Source organism: Trypanosoma melophagium (assembly GCF_022059095.1).
Source record: "Trypanosoma melophagium isolate St. Kilda chromosome Unknown ctg20segment0, whole genome shotgun sequence".
Taxonomy (NCBI): Eukaryota; Euglenozoa; class Kinetoplastea; order Trypanosomatida; family Trypanosomatidae; genus Trypanosoma; species Trypanosoma melophagium.
The window spans coordinates 256,671-277,269 of NW_027125150.1; the positions used below are offsets into that span (position 1 = coordinate 256,671).

General features: G+C 38.6%; 7 protein-coding genes across 7 annotated transcripts; all 7 read left to right on the forward strand.

The window, feature by feature from the left end:
* Nucleotides 1-224: 224 nt before the first annotated feature.
* On the forward strand, nt 225-773 carry LSM04_009421 (2Fe-2S ferredoxin-type iron-sulfur binding domain; the record flags this gene model as incomplete). The annotated part of the gene is made up of 1 exon (XM_067331352.1): nt 225-773. The coding sequence occupies one exon, from the start codon at nt 225-227 to the stop codon at nt 771-773; it is 549 nt and encodes a 182-aa protein (XP_067192264.1).
* A 617-nt stretch (nt 774-1,390) lies between these two features.
* On the forward strand, nt 1,391-2,323 carry LSM04_006607 (RNA recognition motif domain; the record flags this gene model as incomplete). Its single annotated transcript, XM_067331353.1, has 1 exon — nt 1,391-2,323. One exon carries the CDS (start codon nt 1,391-1,393, stop codon nt 2,321-2,323), a length of 933 nt encoding a protein of 310 aa, XP_067192195.1.
* Nucleotides 2,324-2,640: 317 nt separating this feature from the next.
* Nucleotides 2,641-3,831, forward strand: LSM04_003698 (uncharacterized protein; the record flags this gene model as incomplete). The annotated part of the gene is made up of 1 exon (XM_067331355.1): nt 2,641-3,831. The coding sequence occupies one exon, from the start codon at nt 2,641-2,643 to the stop codon at nt 3,829-3,831; it is 1,191 nt and encodes a 396-aa protein (XP_067192134.1).
* A 527-nt stretch (nt 3,832-4,358) lies between these two features.
* On the forward strand, nt 4,359-7,823 carry LSM04_009152 (uncharacterized protein; the record flags this gene model as incomplete). The annotated part of the gene is made up of 1 exon (XM_067331356.1): nt 4,359-7,823. The coding sequence occupies one exon, from the start codon at nt 4,359-4,361 to the stop codon at nt 7,821-7,823; it is 3,465 nt and encodes a 1,154-aa protein (XP_067192259.1).
* Nucleotides 7,824-8,387: 564 nt separating this feature from the next.
* On the forward strand, nt 8,388-9,389 carry LSM04_009553 (uncharacterized protein; the record flags this gene model as incomplete). The annotated part of the gene is made up of 1 exon (XM_067331357.1): nt 8,388-9,389. One exon carries the CDS (start codon nt 8,388-8,390, stop codon nt 9,387-9,389), a length of 1,002 nt encoding a protein of 333 aa, XP_067192266.1.
* A 454-nt stretch (nt 9,390-9,843) lies between these two features.
* On the forward strand, nt 9,844-10,224 carry LSM04_008861 (uncharacterized protein; the record flags this gene model as incomplete). The annotated part of the gene is made up of 1 exon (XM_067331358.1): nt 9,844-10,224. One exon carries the CDS (start codon nt 9,844-9,846, stop codon nt 10,222-10,224), a length of 381 nt encoding a protein of 126 aa, XP_067192252.1.
* Nucleotides 10,225-11,336: 1,112 nt separating this feature from the next.
* On the forward strand, nt 11,337-20,555 carry LSM04_001141 (WD40 repeat; the record flags this gene model as incomplete). Its single annotated transcript, XM_067331359.1, has 1 exon — nt 11,337-20,555. One exon carries the CDS (start codon nt 11,337-11,339, stop codon nt 20,553-20,555), a length of 9,219 nt encoding a protein of 3,072 aa, XP_067192078.1.
* Between the last annotated feature and the right edge of the window lie 44 nt (nt 20,556-20,599).

Below are 20,599 nucleotides of genomic sequence, written 5' to 3' on the forward strand. Positions count from 1 at the left end.
TTTTTTTTCCATTACAATCCATTATTTTCCTCTTTCTTAATTTCTCAATCTATTTCCCACCCTGTAAGTGTATACAATCGCAAGGAGGGAGTGTCGTTCACCCTTCTTCACACTTACACACAGACAAAAAAAAAAGAGAGAGAAATATACAGTTATACCCGCATTACTGATATTTACATATATTTACATATACATCTGTAGGTCAGAGAAGAAGCCCTTATTTCATGTTAGCCAAAACTGTACATCGTCTACGTCCTCTTCAGTCCACGCCGATCCTCTCCTCTCTTCTTGCCCACTCATATCCCTCTTCTTTCTTCTTCTCTTCTTCATATTCTTCTGCCATCGCCTTTACGCCCTTTCTCTTTCAGCGACGAGGACACAGTGGAGAGGGCACCGGCGATCGTGAACGGCCACTCACCATTCACGTTACTCTCGCAGACGGCACCACACGCACTCTTACGGCATACGATGGGCAAACTATTCTCGACGTGGCCGCTGAAAACGATCTGCCGATAGAAGGTGCCTGTGGTGGATCCTGTGCCTGTTCCACCTGTCATATATACCTTGAAGAGAAGACAAACGCCGATGAACTCTTTGAGGAACCATCAGAGGCGGAGAATGACATGCTGGATGTCGCGTTTTTTGTGCAACCCACCTCACGTCTTGGCTGTCAGCTTACACTGCGACAGGATAAACATGATGGATTGCACTTTACACTGCCACGGGCCACGCGTAATATGTACGTGGATGGACACACCGTTAAACCTCACTAACGTGTTATATATATATATATATATATATATATATATATATATTTATATTTATATACTAATGGGTGAAGATTTTTTTTAAAGAGGGGGTAATCTGTGTAAAAGAGAAGAGAAAGAGAAAGACAGAGGAATACTGCAAAGTGTTCACAGAGGTCGTCTAAAAAACAGATGAAGCGAATCGTGGAAAAGTGGAGGATCAGAAAAAAAAAAGAAAAAAAGAGGGAAAAAGAGTTCATGAGTGGAATTTTTTCCTGCATAAATATAAATACATGGATATTTACGTGTATATTTTTCTTCTATATTTACCTATATTTATATTGAGATATGTGTTCGTGTCTCTGTGATTGACGTGCGTTTCTGCTTTCTGTGATTTTCACTATACTTTTTGCTTGTTTGTACGTTTCCTTGTCTTTATATTTATATATATCTCGATATGTCTGCTTTCTTTTACAATTCATCACACGTTGACTTTTCTTTCTTTACGAAATACACTAGCAGGAGGTTGAAACAACAAAAGGAAGAAAAAAAACAAGGAAAAAGGTCGTTTATTTGATATCCGGTGAAAAGGAAAAAAAAAACGTTACACCACGAGTAAAAAAAGAAATAAACGACATTGAATTATGCCTGGTGCCATGAAAGACTACACCTTCACTCCTTTCACGGAAGGGCGAGTGGATGGTGATAATAGCAGCAGTATCAAACGAACCCGCGATCGTGAAGCTATGCCTACAAGCCTTATCATTGATAACACATGCCGCGTGTACATTACACAAATTCCACTTGAACGTATTGAACGTGATGGGGCAAATGCTCTACGCGCTGAATTTGAGGCGTTTGGTCCCGTGGAGTCATACAAGATGTTCACCGAGCGCTCTGGTCGCTTCATCGGTAGTGTTCTCTGCACATACCGCAATCCTGCGGATGCCAGTATGGCTGTGCAGAACATGAATGATCGGGCGGTGGACAGCAGTGTACTGAAGGTCTCACTCTCGCGTGATCACGGTGTGGTGCTTTTACATCAGTCCCGTCCGCGCGGCCGCCGCGGCTTTGACGATGATGAGGACGCCGACGGTGATGGAAAGTGGCAGCACGATCAATATCAAGCCGTTATGGAAGGTGGAAGCATTGGTGACAGTTGTTATAATAATAATAATAATAATAATAATAATAATAATAATAATAATAATAATAATAATAATAATAAAAGTGATTTTATGGGACGTTTTGGGGCTCGTCGTGGTGGACGTGGAATGCGAAGATTTGGTGGAGGAGGACGTGGTGGGCGTGGGAAAAGTGTAGAGGAGGCGTTTGAGCGGTATATCGCCTCACGGGATAAGGAGCTTGCATATGGAACGCGCCACCCAGATAGCAGTACTACTACTACTACTAACAATAATAATAATAATAATAATAATAATAATAATAATAATAATAGTGGTGAAAGTAAAGAGATGGAGGTGGTTGAGAAGAGCAATAGTGAGAATGTGGAGGGAAGTGGTACAACACCGATGCCGATTGGGGGAACTGACAGCAAGGAAAGTGAACACCAATAATCCAATTGTGATATATGTTGCTTCTATGGATTTAGAGAAGGAAGAAAGGAGGAGGATGAGGAGAAGAAGAAGAGGAGAAAAAGAGAAAAGTAAGAAGCAAAAAAAAAAAATATGTTCATAAATCCCACTTTTATTTCATCTGGAATATTAACTTCTCTAGTATTCTGGTGTTTTGCTATTTCGTTCCTTCTTTCTTGTTCTTCTTCTTCTTGCTCCTCCTCCTCCTCTTGTTGTTGTTGTTATTGCTATTGTTTGCATTTCGTATTTCGATAACCATGGATCTATTTCAATAGAGTGAATACTCCAGTCGTGTTTAAATGTTTCTTCGACGACAGGCTTTTATATTTGCTCCACGCCGTGTAAAGAGCGGTAATGGCATCAAAAACGCACATACACGAGTGATAGACTTCTCACAACATCGACAACAAGAAAAACAAGAAATTAAAGAATGTAATAGAGTAAGTGTTGCAGTTTCTTCTTCTTCTCACTATAGTAATTCAGATAATATTGAACAATATTTCCTACGGCGTCTTTCACACATACGACCGGAGTTTTCGAATCAAATGAATACATCATTTTCTCTGAACCTCTCACCTGATGGTGTCACAGATATCTCATGTAGTACCAGTAATATTCATAATAATAACAGTAATAATTCTAATCATGCTATACTCTCTGTGAGAGAAGATGTACGCCTTCATCGTCGTCTCAGTAATCGTTTCACTACTGTGTGTGATCAGGAAAAATTATATGGAACTGCAGAGATCCCATTTAGTACAATTCACAATGATGTGTACTTGCGCTTTAAGTGGGCACGTGAGGCATTACAGATACTACATAAATCTATCCAACAAGAAGAAGGACAACAACAATCATTGAATGGAAATAAACTAACAATTCCACGAAGACTCGTGGTACTTGTGTTGTACTCACATACACAACACGGTGTAGCTGTTGGTGGACATATGAAACGTATTCGTGAAATCGTAAAAGCGATGCTGGAAGAACGTTATAATGAAGTTTTGGGTCTTTTAACAGTTGCGATTGGTGTAAAGAGTCGAAGTCTAGCAACAAACAGAACAACAATAACTATCTCTGCAGTGAGTAGAGAGTTAGGAACTGCAATAGATAGTAATGATCCATTCATTCAAGATGATGTTTTGTGGTATCCAAATGCTGGTTTATACACATTTAATGCAGCACTGCAGTGTATTTGTACGGCTGCAGTACGGAAAGGGAATTCTGAAGGGAATCTCGCAGTTCCTGCATTGCACACTAAAGTTCTTATAGTCTCAGAGGGATGGTTTCACCCACGTACTGCGGCAGAATTACACCAACCACATGTATCACACTATAAAGAAGAAAAAGGAGAAAAAGAGAGAAGTGAAGAAGAAGAAAGAACAGGAAGAGTGGAAGTGGAGCCGCTTCCTTTTATCTTGGGTAGTGCTCACAGTGAGGAAGAAGTGTACCAGTTTGCTCGTTATACCGCTTGTCGGGCATTAACCTAAGTGAAAAAGAAAAGGAGGGATTGAATAAATGAATGAATAACTATTACTCTGTTAATTTCGTGGATTTTTGACTCTTTCTTTCTTTATCTCTCTTTCTCTCTATCTCTGTGTATGTGTGTGTGGATAAAGGGAGACATTTGCTATTGCTATTGGCATTGGTATTGTTGTTGTTGTTTTTTTAACATTTTATTTTTTAGAGCGATATTTCTATATTTTTGAATACTATCATCTTTAATATTATACATTTCTATTCACTTTACATGCTGCATTTAAATCGCGTTCTTTCTCTCTTTTCCTCTGTTGTTTCTCCATGTGATAATAATTTATAGAAGACAGTACGCCCACCTACAATCACAAAGAAGAAAAGAAGAGAAAAAAGAGTGCATAAAAAAAAAGAAACACTCCGTCTTCTTCTTATTGGATCAAAAACTGTATAAAACGAGAAAAGAATCCAAGACGATAGACTCTACAGAGTTAAAAAGAAAACAAAAAGAAAGAATTATAGTTGCAGAGAAACATCTCTTTGTATGCATGGGGCACGATCTAATCATGTAAAACAGCGAGAGAATACCCGTATATTGTGCCAACCACTTCCCATACCATCTGCGAAAAGAGGAATTTCATTGAATCGAGTCGCTAATCACATTAGCAACAGTAATGCCAAAGATAAGGAACATTATAATAATAACAATAACAATAAGGATGTACATTCAATAGTTCGATTACCAAAATTACACAAACGCACTAAGGAACCTTTTATGTCAGAACTGACCCTCGCCACACAAGAGTTACGACGTACGATGCTGCGGCAGACAGGAGGAATGTATAATGATACCTTTTCAAATACAGATATGGGTTCTGCGATAGACAATTTATTAGGCACAGGCACAATGCATGCAGAGGCCACAGAAACATGGCGTATCACACAAACACTACAAAACATCTCCGCAGCGTTTTCATTAGGTGGTACAAATGATGCGGGTGTAATAATGAATGCCCTTTCAGCTCCTCCTTCTCTTTCTCCCCCTCCTATTTCTAATACGATAACGAATACAGTTATGGGGGAAACAATAAAAAACAATGTGGAACGTCCACTGTTAGCAATCACCATGACAGATGTGCCGTGGTATAAACCACCGTTGAAGTTACAATTATTACAACAGTGTTGTTGTTATCCCGATGATACACATTTATTCCGCCATCACGGTGTGAAGAGGTTCTCTACAGCCTCTATCTTTAGTAATGCCTCATCCCTCAATAGTAACGGCTCTACAGCATCTACATCATCTTCATCATCCTCACCCTTATCCTTGTCGCCGTCTGAGAAAAATAAAAAACAAAAACAAAAACAACAAGGAAAGAGAAAAGAAAAAGAAGAAAAGAATGTAAATAAAAAGGAGCCTGTGCAATATACAAAACGTAAACCCGTACGACAGGACCTACAGTTATTGGCATCACGGGAACGTTTTCGTTATATGCGGGCGCAACGTTTCACAAATGCCCTAAACAGTTGGTGTACGATTGTCTCACGAGTGCCACGGGCAGAACAGGATAATCCCAGTGAACTACACGAAACATGTATGATACGTATTTACAAAGAGGAAGAAAGTTTATTTCTCGCAAAGTCGCTATTACGACATCAGGCCATGCAACAGCGTGAACGACATCGTCAGGCACGACAGATGGAAGAAGAGAGAAAAGCGAGAGATGAAGTGGCACAGCATGAACGTATGGTGAAACAAAACCGCTGGAAAGGACTCTTATGTACATGGACAACAACGGAAGAAGAAAAACAGGAAGAGAATGGAGAAGGTAAAGATATATCAACAGCACAATCACAAGAACAGCAGCAGGAAAAATTCGTAAAGGAGGAATGTCTTGTGACATCACAATTACTGAAGTTGGTTCCGCCGTCTACAAATGCACTCGTTATTCAACAATCTATTACGCAGCGTATCTTAACGGGTGCAGGACCTGGCGAAAAGAGATTAGTGGGTAAAAGAGAAACTGGAAATAATAATAATAATATTGTAGAACCCAATAGTAGAAGAAGCATTAGTCACAAAAATAATAAGATGTGTAATCCATTACAGGAATTACATATTCTCACTAATCAAATTGCCCGTTCTTATAAGGGAGTCACATCCGATGTGAAAAAAGCTACTGATATTAAAGTTCACTTTTACAAGGTATTTGATACATTTCAACAGTTTCGAGAAGGGATTCTTTTCGCTCCTAGTAGTAGTGTATACAGAGAAATTAATTGGGTAGAACGCGTGATTCAGAATAACGATTTTGCTGAACTTAAGAAAATTACCCAAGAGATATTCAAATATATGCATGCAACTGAAACACAAACAACTGGTGTAATGTCTCCTTCACAACTACACTCACGACAAGTATCATCATTACTATTATTAGAACGGTGTACAAAGAATAATGCTGGTTCTCTCGTAACGGTAGACTCGCCTGCAATATCACCCAATCAAATGTTGTTTCCACTTCGTCTACATTTTGACTCTCGTGGTGGACGGGTGCGAGTTGTGACTGTGGATGGTCTGACGCTATCAGGCATATCCCAATCATCACGGCAATGTATTATTCCCTCTTCTACTCTACAAGGTACTCCCAATAATAATAATAATAATAATAATAATAATAATAATAGTAATAGAGGTAATGTTAATGAAAAAAAGACAAATCAGATTACTTCCTATGTTGATAATACACATGTGGGAGAGGATACTGGTGTTATTTCTCCTTTTGATCTTTATACATTTCTTTCCTCCACTACGGATATCCTTGGTGAACCTCCACGCCGTTATGAGATACTAGTTGCCTATACGATTGATACTACTGCTATAGTTCGACAAAGTCAATGGCGGGCAACAGTGATGAAACAACTCGCAAATGAAGAGTCTGTAGAAGTGCATCGTTGTATTCTTGCTAGAGTTCTCGTCGCATTATCTATTCACACAGTAGTCTCTAGACAGGAACAAGTGAGAATCCAAAGAGTATCACCCTCTGTGGCAGCAGCACCACCACCATTACTGGAAAGAGAAAGTGAAGAAAGAGAAGAAAAGGTGCGATCACAAAATACTTCTATTTCTTTATTCGTTTCTCCACCTTTCTTACTTCAAGAAAACGAACAACGACGACAACAACGACAACAAGTGATGAATCATGAATCCATCTTGGCCGCACCGACACAACGTAATCACTATGTACTTGACGTACACCAGTTGTACTTTGTTGCCGCCTCTGCACTTATGGAAAATAATGATAAAATTCTTCCAACTCTGCAGCGTTTACGTGTACAATACCGCCGATTAGCCGCTGATCTATTGAAGAATTCAGAAGGATATCAAGGTGGAGAATTCACAAATCCCTCAGACTTACTCTTCACCCAAACAGATGCTGATACCGTTGGAGAGCAGCTTTCAAGTACTATACGTCTATTGCAATTAGAGGCATCCTATAGTGAGCAGCTTGCCGCCTTACACCGTAATGAGTGTGCGGTATTACATTATAATTATCACGTTTCACCATATCGTGATTTCTTCCGGGCGGAACAGTCATTATGGGCTCCATTGTATCTTCGCACGCTACGCCTCGCCCACACCTTTTGTGTATTATTATTAAAACTCGGTACACTTCCCATACCCCCACGTTACCGTCCCTTCCTCGGCCCCGTCCTGCAACTCCTCAACTGCCACGGTGGACAAAAAGAACTCCGCCGGCGAATTGATGAGTGTTTACTTGAATTGGAAGAACGGGGAAAACGTGTGCGTATGCCGCTCTTATCACGTGGAGTGCAGGGGAGTGCGCAGATGGAGTTGGATGCCGCTGCGGATGCCGTACAGGCGGGATACTGCAGTGCGGAACAGATCATTACTTGTCTGGCCGTACCGGAGGATGTGGTGGGCACAGAACCGGAATTGTTAACGCTGCCAACTATGCTCTTTGTGGATGTTCCTCCTATTACAGGGTAAGAGGGAGTGGGAGAGAAGATATTGGCTGGGGTTTAGTACGGAAAAGCGAGAGAGAAAAAAAAATAAAAAGAGACAATCAATAAAATTGTTTTTTTTTTTTTTTTTTTTTGGTCTCTTCATTTTATTTTATCTCTGTTTGTCTGTATATGTGTATATTAATTATTATTCTTGTTATATTTGACATTTTTCTGTGTTATGCTTTTGTGTATGTTTTCCCTCTCCTTATGACGGTATAAAATTTCATACCCTTCGATTGAATTATGTAAACAAGTATATATATATATAACATACATCCTACAACGATGGAACTATTATGTGGCACTTCTACTCAACATCGATATTGATGGGTTACCACTGATGTAATGGAGAAACCCATTTTCTTGCACATTTTTTTCCCCCATTTGATTTCATTTAAGTCAACCGTTGTCGATTGAAATGGAAGTAAGTAACTTAATCCATTGGAATTGTATCATGTAAAACATTAATGTTTTCATTTCGTTTTTTTTTTTTCGCTGTTGTTGTTTCTATATCCTCTACATTTCAGTAATATTAGTGGTATCTGTAATGCGTATACCTTCTACTGGCTGCAGTACTACTTCTTCAGCATCACTTCGCCGTGATGTGGAGCGATTCATTCACCCACTAGCACGATCTCTCCGTGAGAATAATCCCGCTTCTCTTTCTGCTATTGCGAGATCATCGAATTCTTTTAATAAACAAAGTGAACTTAGTAAACCTATTAATGGACCAGATGTAAGTTTGTATGGACGGTCACCTGGGATTAGAGAATCTGTTAACTACTTTTCCACACGTATGAATGCTTTATTAAATCGTCCACTTGAATGTTTAAATGGTGTTGAAGTGACGATGCCACTCTACCGTTGTCCTATTTGCTGTAGTGTGGCTCCTCCATCCGGCCCACAACCGCCATGGATGACTCCATTAGAAATAACACGACATATGAGCTGGTTACATGCCTTTAATGGATCTGCACAGAGTAGTTTTGCGGAATACAATGCACGTGAAATGAAACGTCTGTTTAAATCCCTTCCATCAAGTGCACATTCACAGGATGTAGGGAAAACGGTATTACCTGTAGCTCGAGTAGTCGTAATGTTAGATGTAGCAAATATTGAATTAGGTACGGAGGATGTATTATTTGAGTTACTTAGAAGTGAAGAAAGTCTTCGTTTCTTTCGTCGTGTACCATGTGCATTTGTTTGTGTGCATGAAGTCTTTATTCCACACACATCTCGTCCTGGACACATTTTCTTTCAACTCTCCCGTTTACACCCACATTCGGATATGTTTACTGTGTATGCCGCTACACGGAGTGAATCAGGAGATCTCGTATCGGCGGCATTAATGGGTGAGTTATTACTGCAGAATAAGCGGGGCTGTGGTCCTCCTATTGTACTGTTAACAAAAGATAGAGTACAGAAATCGTGTGTGGCAGAGATGTTTGGTGGTATAGTGGGAAAAGGCGGCCGTGTGTTTCTTCCGCGTATGACAACAGCTGGTATTCTCAATAGTTTGCGAGAGGCGAATAATGCAAGTATGGGGTAAAAGTGAGTGAAGAGATGGACTTTTACCTTCACAAAAGGAAGTAAATAAATTAAAAAGAAAAAGATACACATAAAAGTAAGAGAAAATATTCCAGAAAAATTTTATTATGCATATATGGATAGAAGTATGGGAATTCGTTAATATTTCTGTTAATTACTTTTTGAAATTTTTTCTCTTTTCTTTTTTCTCCCTGCCGGTGTTGGTTTTCGTACCATTGTATATTATCACTATTATAATTACTTGTTTCGTTCGCCCTCATTTAATAGGTGTGTAATATATTACTTTCCTTCTCTTGCTTATTTTGCTTCTACAAACGCTTTCACGATATCAAATCTAATTTCCCATTTCTTTTTATCTTGCATCATACTCCCCCCCAACACACACACACTATATATATATATATTGTAGATTATATTCTCTTAGTATTTCTGCCTTTACGTAAGATAGAGCCCTCATGCTTCGCCGCAGCAGCATTTCACTATTCCGCCGCACACCCATTCGCCGCAGTGGCGGTGAACTCTTCGTGCGCCCCACACTCGCCGAGATTCCACCCGCGGATGAATGTAAAGGTTTCTTTGGTCACCTCAACGGTCCTCTGCGGGTCCTGCGGCTTGTGGATATTAAGTGGATGATGAACCGCGCCGTGGCGATGCGGCGGGAGTATCTTATCGCCACGCCGACACTTTACGCGTTTCTGTGGATGTTCTCGTGGGAGGGGGCGACGATTTACTTCTGGGGCGATCGGGCCCCGCCACGCAAAATGGATTGGAATACCGAGCAGACGGGTTATCTCCCAAAGGATTTTGAACCAACAGTGGTGACAAAGGCTATTTAAGACAAAGATTAATAATAATAATAATAATAATAATAATAAGACGAAGAAGAAGAAAGAGAATACGAAAGAAGAAGAACAAGGGTAGAAGGGAGAGGTAACATGCATTATCAACAGCCGTGAAAGTAGTAGTAGTAGTAGTACTGGGAACAGCAATTGCTATGACGGGGGTTTTCCTCTTGACAGAACGCACACAATAGAGGGAAAGAGAGAAAAAGAAAATAGAAAGATATTGTGTGGGTTAGGGAGGGGATTCTGTTGTTGGTTGTCTGTCTACTTCACGTCTGTTGTATGTGTTTCTGTGTATATATCTCTACGCTTGTATGTGTTTTTACTATTATTAATATTATTATTATTATTATTATTATTATTATTATTATTATTATTATTATTATTATTATTATTATTATTGTTATTATTATTTTTTTTTTTTTTGCGATGGTTTATTCTGCAATTTTTTGAAGTCTGTGAATTAGGTAATTAGGGACAGGCAGGATATATTTATATAAGTAAAAAAATATATAAATGTTTACCTGCATTTACATAGCGAAGACTGTGTGAAGAGTGAGGGCGTGAAGAAAAGGAATACTTTTTTTTTTAAGAAAAGAAAAGAAAAGAAAAAAGAAAAATAAGCTTCTGAGGTGATCTGTGCAATGTGTCTCTATACATATATCTCTCTGTGTGTCGTTTGGGCATTGTGAGAAGAAGTAAGAATGAAAGAGTGAAAAAAAAAAAAGATGACACGATACATATTTGTATAGATTGAGTACTACACCTGCAGTAGTGATGAAGGTGAATTTTACAATGTTTACTGATTTTCTTTACCTCTTCTTATCGTGCCATATTATTGTTGTTATTGTTAGAATCTATACATACTTGCCACTTTACTTTTAAGGCTTCTTTCACACTCCAATTTTCTTCTTTTTTTTTCGTGATTTCTTTCTTTCGCATTGTAAATAAATATACTTGCCATCAAGAGAAAAACAAATACTTACAACTTGCAAAAAAGTAAAAAATAAAAATAAAATAAAAAGAGTGGGATTAACAAAGAAAGAAGGAAATACATATACATACATATTGCTATATTTATCCCCCCTACAAGAAGTAATAAAATAATGACAGACACTCCACTTTCTGTCAGACAAAGAGAAAAAAAACACGAAGAAGATAGTAATCCAGATGATGCACTTTCTTTCTCGTACAATAATGAAACTGTGGGAGATGTACGGTATGAAAAAGATGAACTTATCGGCCGTGTGAGTGCCTCACTATTGCAGGAATTGCAGTTTCCACCAAAGAAACCACCACTCTCTCAAGAGGCAAAGGCACATCTAGAGAATTCCATACGAATTGCTGAATTAGTACATATTATTAGTTTTGTGGATGGGGAATTTGTGTTAAAACTTGCACTTTATGTTCGTCATGATCTTAATATTCGTCGTACCGCTGCGCTTCTCGTTGCGTTATGCGCTTTTGAACCGAATTGTCAACCGTTTCTTAAGTGTTACATGAAACGTATAATTCGTTTACCATCTGATTGGCTAAATATTGCGAATATTGCCATGCAAAAGCCACATATATGTCTTTCCCCTAACTATATGAAGGAAGAAGGAAATAACAGTGCATCTCAGAAAGAAAAAGAAGAAAAAGAAAAAAACAAGAAAGAAAAAATAACAACGGAGGAAACAAGAAAAGGAATACCAAATGCATTGCGACACGCATTAGTTGCGACTTTTACCATGTTTGATGATTTTGCTCTTGCCAAATACAATAATGAAAGATCAGTTAAGAGATCTCGAGCCAAAAAACAAAAGGAGTTAAAGAAATCTTCAACATCTAGTAATACTACTTCAGAAGATTATTATTCCACGCTAACATTTAAGGAACTCATACGACGACTACATATATCACATCCTGCATATACTGTTTGTTGTTTACTGGGTAAACGATATCCAAATACAGAAGAAGCATTTAGACAACAAGGATTAGATGAAGGTGGGAAAAGTAAATTTGATCCTACAAAGTGTGGTCAACGTATGAAACTTCCAGTACCAGAGACATGGGAAACACAACTCTCTGCTTATGGTAATCATGGATCCATATGGGATAATCTTGTAGAACGTAAAAAATTACCTTTTATGGCTACATTGCGGAATCTTCGTAATATAGTACTTCATAAATGTAGTGAAAAGACACATACTACCATTATGAATCGTTTGACATGCGAAGAAGAAGTATTAATGTCACGTCAGTTTCCCTACAGATTTCTTAGTGCGTATGAGGCTCTTAAGTTTACACCGACGAGTGCTATAGATAAACTATACACTCCACCTCCTCCTCGTGTAAAAAGAAAGATATGTAGGGATGAACCTCCTACAGTGGAATATGTGGAATTATTACAAAAACAATATCAAACTGCATTAAATCAAGCCGCTGAAATATCTGCACGAGTAAATATTATGCCAATTCGTGGAAGTTCTATTATTATTCTAAATGCAAGTTATGATTCCATGTATTCAGGTGCTTATGGTATGGCTGATATAGACAAGGCTGCCTTATTAGCAGTATCGTTTAAGTATGCTTGTGAACATTGTGAATTATTAGTACTATGTGGTGATGAGTATCGTGTAATGGGATGGGAATTCCGACATGAAGGAGGTATATTAGAGAATGCAGAAAGAGTTGGATATATATGTCGTGATATGATGTGGCCTGAAGAATCATATTCTAGTTCGAGTGAAATAAACACTAGTAGTGGAATAGATCCTAGTACTAATATAAAATTCCCTTATGCCTATCTTGATAACCTTATTGAGCATAGAGTAAACCTTCAAGCTTTAGTCGTTATGGGTGGTAAACATAGTTGTTATGCTGGACAAAATGATGCCCCATCTTTAGGAGATCTTCCTGTTTATCTGGAACGTATGCGTCGTACATGTAATGAAGAGTTATTATTTGTTGGTCTTAGTACATCATTTGATGTGGATTTAAATACACAAATCCGTTATCATCATAAAAATGATATTTTATTAACTGGTTTTTCAGATTCTGTTCTACGTATAGTGGCAGAACGCGTTTCTGGTGGTCCTCGACGTTATATTGAGCGAGCAGATGAAGTCTATGATGTTAACCGTGCCGCTATTCGTCCAGATCAAAACTTTAAGAGGGAACTTCGCGTATTATATCAAGTATCTAAATTAGAGAAGGAGAGACAGAAGCATGCATATGTACCAGCCTTAGAACCACTTACAGCTGAAACTTTTGTAGAAGGTACAACAGCCATAACTGCTGGATCTACAGAAAATGTATTAACTACAACCAAAACAACGGGAACAACAACAGGAGGAAGAGAAGTAGTCAAAACAAGTGAAGAAGGAGAAGAAAGTAAAAAGAAAATGTCTTTACTTTCCCCAGAACCATTATTTCTCTCTACTTATCATGATTGTCGATTCTTTATTTCCTCCACCTTTCTTGATATGGAGAATGAACGAAATGCATTAGTGCTGGATGTCTTTCCCCGCCTCCGTCGCTGGGCAGCAGAAGCCGGATTGCATGTGAACATCCTCGAGGTGGATCTCCGCTGGGGAATCACAGAAGATGCCAGCAGCTCAAATCTCTCTCTTTCGGTTTGCCTTAATGAGGTCTCACGGTGTGCGCCGTTCTTTCTCGGTGTGTTGGGCTCACGTTATGGATATTGTCCACCCACGTTATATCATCGTGTGGATGAGGATGTGGATCCAGCCGACTTTGCATGGCTTCGACAGTTTCCATCGCAACAAAGTAATGAAGAAAAAATGTCCGTTACTGAGATGGAGATGCGGCATGCTATTTTTACAGCTGCAAGACGTACAAAGAAACGACATCCACGCACAATGGCATTTCTTATTCGGGATCAGGGCACACTAATGGCATCGCTGCCTATTGGAAGTGAGAGAAAAGCGTATGCCCCGGATACGCCTACAACTATTCAATCTATTACGAAACTCACGAAATACTTAAAAACGCAAGGAGCTCCTGTTATTCCATACACGGCAACACATAAAGCGGGAGTAGATAATCCCTTTGCAACCCTTTCTATGAATAATACTATGACAGAGCCTTTTATGACTTCTACAAACAATTTTACTTTTAATACCAATACTACTACTAATACTCCTACTATTACTACAATGACAACAGCTTCAACCGCAAACGCAATGGCAACATGTATACCACTAGATATGACTGATTTTTCACGAAAGGCGTTTGTGGCATTAAAGTCTATCGTGCAACATCACTTTGGTCTTCCTATGGACGGTGATACAGATACTGTAGGGACTGCTCAATCTACCCTTAAGAATAATCCACACAAAAAAAGTAAAACAAACGTTAATCAAACATTGTACGAAACAGAGCACATGGATCAAATAAGTTTTACATCCACACTTTTAAAAACATTTGTACCTCCAATGGGGTTTGTAGAAAAATTGTCTCTCTTTGTACTTTCCGGTTGTGACCCAACAGTTTCTATTAAATCAGCATCAAGAACAGTAGTAGAAGGAACAGCAGATGGAGGAACAATGATGACGATGACGATGACTAATACTACTAACAATGTTCTTACGTCTGATTCAACTACTCATTATGTGATAAATTCAGAACATAATGTTCTTCTTTTACAAGGTGCTGAAGGTAATGGAGCTTCTACTATTTGTGCAGCTGTTGCAGCACATGTTGAAGCAATGGAAAACACTAATGTCATGATTGTTCATTTCGCATGTGAAGCCAGTGATGGAAGTCTACGACGTTTGGCATATTATATTGCCTTTTCACTGGTATATCGACTCGGTTTACAGGAAGACTTTTGTATACGAGAAAGTGATCCCATTACCATACTTTTACAACTTTTACCGCGTATTTATGATGCCGCAAAGAAAAAGAAAAATATTTGTATGATATTAGATGGTATGGATAAATCCCCGTATGCGGGGGAGATATTAAGTAATTTAGGATGGATCGTATATCCTGGTACTGGTCCAGAGATTCGTTTTCTTGTTTCAACACCATTTGGTAGTCCTTTTGCTACAGCACTTAAATCACGTCTTCCACCAGCACGAAGTATTTCATTACCAAATTTAAATATCTCTGAACGGGCAGAACTTGTTCGTAGACATTTAGCTTCCTATGGGAAACGATTACAAGAATCATTTCGTGTAAATGAATTAAAGTTACTTCTTCGAAAAACAGATGCTAATCAAGCTTCATATCTTATCTACGCCATTACGTATTTACGTTTATTTAGTACTTTTGATACTTTGAGAAATGATATTGTACAACTTCCTTCTACCCTTTCTCAGTTACATCTTGAGATGTATAAAAAATTAGAAGAGCGTTTTGATGAAAAAACATGTCGAACCGTTCTTATTACATTATACCTCTCCCATGATATTGGTGGAATTAAAGAATTTAACCTTTATCGTCTTGTTTCCAATGTTTCAACTGCCTCTCGTCTTGTTATGTTATTAAATGGAACTTGTTTACGTTTAGTACGACGACGTGTGATAGTTTCCAGTGCATCCTTTGAAGCTTCTATTGCCGCCCGTTATCTTCCACGTACTTCTGATATTGTAGATGCCTGCGCAAAGTATCTCGCCGCTGAATTGTATTTTCGTCCTATTTCTATAGATGCGGAACGATATGATGTACGAGAGAGTATTCGCGTTGCCATGGATTCTATTATTCAACGTGGTACACAAGAGGCCTGTGTCTTTCACCCACGTCGTTATTCCGCTAGTCAATTATTAGCGCTTCTTCATTTAGCATTACGTGCGAAGGAGTATGATGCCTTTTCCGTGCTTGCTTCATATTTACCACTACTTGAAAATTTAATTGTTAATGCGACGTATTTACAACGTTTTTTGAATATTCTCTCTCAAGCGATGATGTTGAATACACAGTTATCCAATAAATTAAGTCCAATTGTGGATTTTTTACAAGAAGAATATCATATTCTAGAATATAGACCAATGTTATTACGACAGTGTGTTCGAAATCGAATGCATCTTTACAAAATATTTCATGGTGTTTTATTACCACCAGAAACTGGACATGCAGGAAGTTGTAAACGTGATACTTGGGTAAAATGGTTAAATAGTGCTCAAAGAGGTGAGGAAGGGCGAACCATTATATATCCATCTACAGAACCATTACAGTGTCTTGCTCCAAGTGATGATGGTAATTATATCGCAGCTGGAGGAGATGATATGATGGTACGTGTTATTCCACGAGGTACAGTGGATCAAATAACGGCATCACTAAAACATAATGCCCCTGTTACCGCTATTGCATTTTTACCGCACAGATCACATATATTAGTTACAGGATGTGGTCGTGGTATTCTACGTGTTTGGAGTCTTGAAGATAATAGTCTTCTTCAACAAAGTCATATTTCTCACAGACGTTGTATTTCTTCCATTGCTTGTCATCCTACTGAAAGTTTGGTTTGTACTGGTAGTTATGATGCGACGTGTATACTATGGCAAGTAGTAAGTAGTGTAGCAGAAGCTACAGTACGATCAGGTTTAGAAGCTAATGAAATATTAAAACATCATAATGCACCAGTTTCATCTGTAGCATATCATAGTTCTGGTGAAATTCTTGCAACAGGATCATGGGAAGGTCGTGTTTACTTTATTAATACCCAACGTCCACGAGAACATTTAAAGAAGGATGGTACAAATAATAATATAATAAACATTAGTAAGGGAAATGTCGTAATGCGTTCAAAACTACCATATGAATATCATATGCTGAAAACAGGAAGTCCTGTACGAGATTTAGCATTTATGCCTTCTATGGTAGTAACCTGTGCGATTGCCTTATATGATGGAGATATTTATCTTTACGACTACGCCTCAGCAGAGTGTAGTGCACGTCTTAAACTACATGTTGGTATTCCTATTACATGTATTGCATTTTCACCAGATGCCGTATTTATGGCTTCCGCGAATGAACACGGTGGAGTTTGTATTACATATGCCGGTGTAACGGGAACTACATTAACCACACTTAATGGACATCGTCGTGCCGTCACTGCGGTTGCCTTTCATCAAACGAAACCAAGCACGCTTTTTACATCTTCACTAGAGCGAAACCTTAAAGAGTGGTCTCTTGCAAAAACAGATCGTACAGAGTCTATAGCATTGCGTGGAAAACATGCTATGATTGTAACAGCATGTGCAGCAGCTTCTGATGGTTCTTTCTTTGTTACAGCTGGTGTGGATGGTTTAGCCTTTGTTTTCACCGCCTATGAAGATGTAGGTGGGGGTGTCCAATATGATTATAGTGGAAGTAAGGAACAATCCTTTACCCCGTACTTTTCGCTCTCACATGAACAGAATCGTGTATCTTGTATTTGTATTGGTATGCAGAATAAACGCATTATGTGTGGAACAGCCGTTGGAGAGGTTTTTGTTTGGGCCGCAACTCCAGGACTTGATCGCCGTGAAGGACTTCTGCTGCAACGTATATGTATAGCACTAGAGGGAGTTTATCCGGTTGTATTTGTTGGATGTGTGGTGGAGCAAACTGCAGAAGAAGAGGAGGAGTGTAAACAGCATCGGAAACAAAGGCAGGATAACAATAATAATAATAATAATAATAATAATAATAATAATAATAATAATAATAATGCGGTATATGCGTCTAATCCACATTATCCTCTCCGTGCACGTGCAATGGCCCTCACAACAAATGGAATGATGGCCGCATGGGAGATGTATGAAGATGACACTCGCCTAACATCCATAAGTGGAGCCCAGCGTCCCACTAAGAAGATGAATCGAAAGTTATTATCTCCTTATAGTTTGCAACAAGTAGGAGTAGTTGTAAAAGAACGAGAAACAGAAACGGAAGAGGTATGTGTGTGTGTATGTAATGATCAGACAGAAAAGGCTGAAGAGGATGAACCGCATGGATCTTTGTTAGCTGGTGGAGATGCAGAGAGTAAAAGTTCAAATGAAGAATATGGAAAGTCCTCTTGTTATACTAATTCATCAGATGAGGAGGAAAAGGAAGAGAGTACAGAGAGTGTAGAGGCATCTGCAGAAGTTTCCAAAGTGTTTAATGGGGATAAAGAAAATAATGATAATAATAATAATAATAATAATAATAATAATATGGAGGATAAGAGACGTACACCACAACGAGCTACATTAAGGTGGGTAACGTCGTTTGATTGTGTGAGGTTGAAGAAGGACGGTAAACTTTCTGTAGTGGGATCAACAAGTAGTATGAGCAATACATCCATGAGTTTTTCAGTGAAATATGCGGAGGAAATTGTAGGAGCTGTGCCGTTGATGTGGCGTGAACGAGAGGGTCATAAAGGGAAGGAAACTGAAAAAGAGGAAATTCATCCAAAGGAAGAGAAGACTGAGTTATCGGATGATGACGATAATAGTAATAATGATAATAATATAGATGAATCAAAGGAAATAATAACAGTGAACACAGGTGGTACCTCTTGTAAGCATCGAGAGAAGTATTTGCTTGATGGAAGTTATATTGTAGTAGGACGACAACGTTGCCATCTCGCAGTGGCATCTTTACAATCTATGGTCCCTTTACCAATTCAACATATATCATTGGAATCTCAACGTATAGAAGCTAAAGAATGTAATAATTACATGTTAGAAAATGGAGATGTGTTTCTTTGTGTGAGTAATCGTGTTCGTGTGCGAGGAGGATGGACAGAAGTAAAATGCAATACTTCTGATTCTTCCTTGTCATTATCAACGCTATCATTGTCATCGCCGTTATGTCCTTTCTCTGCACTTTTCGCTGTTGGCACGAGCTCTGGTAAAGTGTTGCTACTGGAAGCCATGTACGAAACCGATCCAGTCATAAGAGCTGAAGAAGAAGAAGAAAAAGAAGATAAAGATGAAGAAGATGAATCTGAAACTATACAGTTTAATAATAATAATAATAATAATAATAATAATAATAATAATAATAATAATAATAATAATAATAATAATAATAATAATAATAATAATAATAATATTAATAATAGTGTAAAACGACATATGATACAACAACAACGAAGTGTACGACTTGTGCTTCGACATTCTGCAGAGATGGTGGGTCGTCATGGTAGACGTGTGGCTGTAGACTCTATTGCATTAACAACAGGGCCATCCGGCCCTATTGCGATGTGCGAAGATACAAAAGAACCGTATGTTTGGCGGGATGTACTCACACCATTACACCTCACTGTGGGATGTCATGATGGTTCTGTGCGGCTCTTTACGGTATTTCCATTTCGTGAAGGGGAATCCACCTTTAGTGGGGAAGAGAGTATTAGGCCTGATAAGAGAGAAAGACAAGTTATGCAAGAGAAAGAGAATAATAATGATAAAGAAAATGAAGATGATGAGGAAGGTGATGAGGAAGATGAATATATAAAGTTAGATGAGAAAGAAGCGAAAAGTGCCTTTATTAAGGGTAAATGGCATGAACGTGGTGTATTTTCCGCATCATCAGGTATAACGGCTGTTACAGTATTACAGATGCCAGATAAACAGTTTCTAGGGCGAAATTCCACTAATGTTCGTTTTCCTATTACGAATACAAATACTACTAATAATGTTAGTATGAGAAATCGGTTCTCATCATGGTCCTTGCAATCCACTATTCACATTGCTGGTGATTGGCTTGGTAATGTCTATCAACTCCGATTGGAACGTGGTAGTGGTAATAATACCAGACGTGGAAAGAGTAATATATTAACACCACATACCTTTTCACACTTTGGAGTTGGATCTAACAGTCAATGCCGGTCTGCTATAATGCGAGAGGAGGAAAAAGATAAACAACGTAATCAATACAAGAGAGAAGTCCAATCTTCTTTATTTGGACAAAGAAAAGAGAGAAGTAACTCTCTTTCCTACGCACATGTAATTGCTACAGATAGACGAGGAACCAATTGGCGTAGTGAGGAACGTTCTATTGCGGCAATGTTTTCTCCATCTGTAAAGGATGAATCCTGCAGTAGTGATACCGCAGCCATAGCCGTTGCTGATATATCATCTACCACAGTCCCTGTACAAGAGAGTCCATCTGCACAAGCAGCAGCAGTAACTAATACTACTACAATAGCATTACCGTCATATGAAATGATACTTCAACGTGTTCCACCAGAGTTAGAGGGTGAAAAGCGACAGGAGTGGCTTAAGGAACAACAACGTATTCTTGTAGAGGCATTACAGGCACAACGTAATGCAGTGAAGGCACGTGAAGTACTTGCCAAATACTCTAAAGATGTTTTGCTCTCATTAGGTGTGGATCTTGATTCGTAAAATGTTTTTTTTTTCGTTTTTCTTTTATTTGAACTATTTTCCTT